This window comes from Pristis pectinata, chromosome 19 (genome assembly GCF_009764475.1).
Source record: "Pristis pectinata isolate sPriPec2 chromosome 19, sPriPec2.1.pri, whole genome shotgun sequence".
NCBI lineage: Eukaryota > Metazoa > Chordata > Chondrichthyes > Rhinopristiformes > Pristidae > Pristis > Pristis pectinata.
This window is the reverse complement of record NC_067423.1, coordinates 23327670-23331891: the sequence shown is the minus strand read 5'-3', so window position 1 is coordinate 23331891 and position 4222 is coordinate 23327670. Positions and strand designations below refer to the sequence as shown.

Here is a 4222-nt window from a genome sequence, read left to right as displayed (position 1 = left end):
TGCTCGGAGTAACGATGGCGGCGGCTGTGGAGAAGACCGGACGGAGTCCGCAGCTGAAGCAAGAAAGGGGCGAAGTGGCGTATAAACAGCGACTGGAGGTTGGTGCTGAGGCGTCTAATAGGGGCAATGTGGTGAGCCGGGGGTAACACTTGGGACCGTGAGGGGGGGGTGGAATGCGGCCGCGCTCTCCGCCGGGCCCCGAACTGCGTCAGCGACCGGCTGCAACCGGCGGGGCCGAGCGGCGCCCAGTGACCGGCTCACAGATGGTGTGACCGAGGCCGACACCGTTCCTCTCCTCTCTCCCCTCTCCCCTCCGCCTGTTCTGCTTATCCCGAGCGACTTGCTGCGCTGATCTCGCCCCATCCGTCTTCAGTCAGGTTTAAAGTCGAGTTCATTGTCACATGCACAAGTGCAATGAAAAACATCACAAGTACATAGCATCAGATGCACAACATTCACATTAAAACATACACTGTACAAGAAGGAACACAATTAGAACAAAGAGAAGTCCATTGTAGTACAAAGTGATCAAAGTGTTGCTGTACTCAGCTCGCCCTTGCATTGGCTCTGCTGTTTGTCTCAGCTTCCTGAAGGAGCAGGTTGTATGTTCTCACAACACCCACAGTTTGTCCTCAGCCAGGTTCTGGAGTCATATTTTTGGTTCCAGGTTTGCCCATAAATGCAAAGTACTTGTATATGAATCTCCTTTAATTCTATCCACTATTTTAATGGACTCTACCAGCTCCACCCTAAATCTTCTCTAGAGTGCTGCAAACTGTTTAGTCTTTCTGGATAGTTCCTTTGTCACTTTGGTAAATATTTTTGCACTTTTCTAGGGTCTCAGTGTTCATTGCAATAGAGACCAGAACTGTGCTCGATACTCTAAAATGTTATTTAACTAAAATTTCGATAAATGTTTTCAAGTACAAGGTATAACATATGCTGGAAATATTCAGCAGGGTAGGCAGGGTTTATGGAAAGAGAAAAGTCTGATAAAAGCTCACTGATTAGACCTGTCAAATGTTTTTCTCCATTAAGCTGTCTGTTCCTGAACCCTAGGGTTTACTTGTATTTTAAAGATATAAAATCATACAGCATGGAAACATGCCATTTGGCCCAACTCATTCACACTGACTATTGGACACTCTTCTGTATTAAACCCATCGCCCAGCACTTGGTTCACTGCCCTCTATGCTGAAGTGACTCAAGAGGTCATCTAGATGCTACTAAAATGCTGTGAGTGCCCAGCTTCAGCACCTCTCTAAGGCAGGGCATTCCAGGTACTTACTACTCTCTGGATGAAGAAGATCCCCCTCGTATCCCCTCTGAATCTCTTCCCCTTAACCTAAATCTATATCTTCTTGTTTTGTCTACCTCTGATTTGGGGAAAAGTTTCCTGCAATCAATCCTATCTATACTCATAATTTTATATATCTCTGTCGTGTTCCCTCGAAATCTCCTCTGTTCCATGGAGAAAAGACCTAGCTTTTTCAGTCTCTCCTCATAACTGAACTGCTCCATCCTAGGCAACATCCTGGTGAATCTCCTTTGTACCCTCTCATTGTATCATTCATTTTCAAACCAAACCTAGCAATCAGATTTTTTCCAGTTGCTTTTCTTCATTCCATAGATTGGTTCCAGGTTCATTTGGGTGGGTGAGTGGGGGGGGAGGGGCAGGGTAAATCATCCCAACTTTTATCCAGCAAAAATGATCTGTTTGTACCCAAGGTGCTCTGTAGTTAGGTATTAAAAAAGTTTATGCACATAGTTTGGTTCAAATCAACTTAAGGTTTCTTTCCTGTTCATAGTTTCTCATCACACCCCAACTCTCCTTCCCCCAACTTGACCTGGTTGAAATATTTCATGTTTTGAATAACTTTGTGATATCCTTTAGATGCTAATTGGAGACACCATTGACAATTTGATTAAACGTATAATGCGACTCATTCTGCAAGATACCTATGAGGCCCAGTCAGAACTACATACAACCATGCTGGATCTGTTTGAGAAAATTGGTATTACCGGAGCTGAGGACTGTCGCCCAGAAGCTCATGTCTTTTTCCAGCGTTTTGCTGAAATCGCATGGTCTGAACTAGTGGATGAATGCTTTGCAGAAGGAAGCATGAAGTTGATTCACTCTCATTCTACATTTTTTCAGGCATTGGGTTTTTTACGGAGAATATCTTGTTATATGCCTTGTGTTAAACGAATGTGGGATAAACGATACCGAATTGTTACAAATATTGGCATCATGCTTGTTTTCGATGGTGAAATTACTCACCTACGGCATTTCATCTGGCAGGAGTGTTTGAAAATCCTTTACAATTGCCTTGTCTTGTGCACTGAAGATGACATAAAATATATTTGCCAGTTGCAGATCTTTAACTGCCTGGAAGTAGCTTGGAAAATATCTGACGAAAGGTTGAATCTTGGGTTACTTGTGAAAGCATGGTTGGTTCTAGCTGAGCATTATCACATTCCAATTTGTAAGCAAACCTGGGATCGATCTTCTTTCCCCCAAATAATTCGGTATTTGTCAATGGAAGATGAATATGAAATGGCAGGTGTATATGTTGCGAGAAAAGCCATTCAGGCTGTAACCAATCCTGAAGAATACAAGAAAAACCCTTATGTGCATTATAACCGCAAAGCAAGGTACATATCTACAATTACTGACACAGAAACCAAGCCACCTGAAACATTCCCTACCATATGCTCTTCACCACCTTGTAATCAACTGGAAAATGTCCAATGTCACTTTCGTACTTGTGAATCCTGTCGTCTTACATATTACTGCAGCAAAGCCTGCCAGAAATACCATTGGAAACATGGTCACAAGGAAGAATGTATTCCTGTGTATCCAAGGGAGGAAATCTTAAAATACTATACAGATGATGTGATAAATGACTTTCAACTATACTGTATGAGCCTGTCAAATAACAAGATGCTGGAAAGCATTATGGGCCAACCAATTCCGAAGCGTAAGAAAGGAGATGGTGTTCGCTGCTTAGGGGTCCTTATTAAAAATGAACAGGGTCAGTGGGTTACCATTGATGAACAGATACCAGATGCCAAGAAATATGCATTTCCTCATACCAGAAGGAACAGACCCAAAGACTAAATTGTTTTCTTTTAAATGGTTATATTTTGGTGTAGTGAATATTTCAATCACACAGTGTTTGTTTCGACAAATAATTTAAGACATCATTTGCCACCTGAACTGAATAATCCATTATTCTGTACTCGCTTCACTTTAGCTGTCACTGAGACTATAATGAGAACATTTGGTTATGGTTCTGTTTTAAAGAGTCCATTGTTTATATTTCCTTTTCAATAAATACTTCTCAAAGTTTTGTAAAATGACTTTGACTGAACTGTTAAAGAAAGAGCCCTATTTGTGTGGATGAATCAAGAGGAATGGAGAACTGATTTATGTTTTATTCCAAGTTAATAGAGCAGCATAGTGTCAGGGCAGGTAGTGCTGCTGTCTCACAGCTCTAGCGATCGAGGTCTGATCCTGATCTTGAATGTTGTCTGTGTTGAGTTTGCATGTTTTCTCTTCACCGTGTGAGTTTCCCTGAGTGCTTTGGTTTCCTCCCACATCCTAAAGATATGCTGGATGGTAGGTTATTTGGTTACTGCAATATACCCCTCGTGTAGATGGGTGGTTGGAGATTTAGATATCTTTATTAGTCACATGTACATCAAAACACATTGAAATGCACCTTTTGTGTGGAGTGTTCTGGGGGCAGCCCACGAGTGTCACCATGCTTCCGGTGCCAGCATAGCATGCCCACAACTTCCTAACCCGTACGTCTTTGGCATATGGGAGGAAACCGGAGCACCCGGAGGAAACTCACGCAGACATGGGGAGAATGTACAGACTCCTTACAGACAGTGGTCGGAATTGAACCTGGGTCGCTGGCGCTGTATTAGCGTTATGCTAACCGCTACACTACTGTGCCTGCTAAGGGGAGAGTTAAAGAGACACAAGAAATTCTGCAGATGCTGGAATCTGGAGCCATACACAAAAAGTGCAGGAGGTCAATCCTATCTATACTCATAATTTTATATCTCAGTCAAAGGTTAATTTACATTATATTTTCTAATTAAAAATTTAATTTATAAATTACTAGGCTTTAAAAATTTCAACCAGCAATTTTGTTTTTTTAAACCTAACTCAAGTGTAAAATTTTGATAAGAACCTTTTGAGGGAAGGGGG

General features: G+C 42.0%; 1 protein-coding gene across 1 annotated transcript; it reads left to right on the top strand.

Moving 5' to 3' along the window:
- LOC127580331 (uncharacterized) lies at positions 1 to 3692 on the top strand. The gene is made up of 2 exons (XM_052033646.1): positions 1 to 98; positions 1895 to 3692. Exons 1-2 carry the CDS (start codon positions 15 to 17, stop codon positions 3119 to 3121), a joined length of 1311 nt encoding a protein of 436 aa, XP_051889606.1. The 5' UTR covers positions 1 to 14; the 3' UTR covers positions 3122 to 3692.
- Positions 3693 to 4222: the final 530 nt, after the last annotated feature.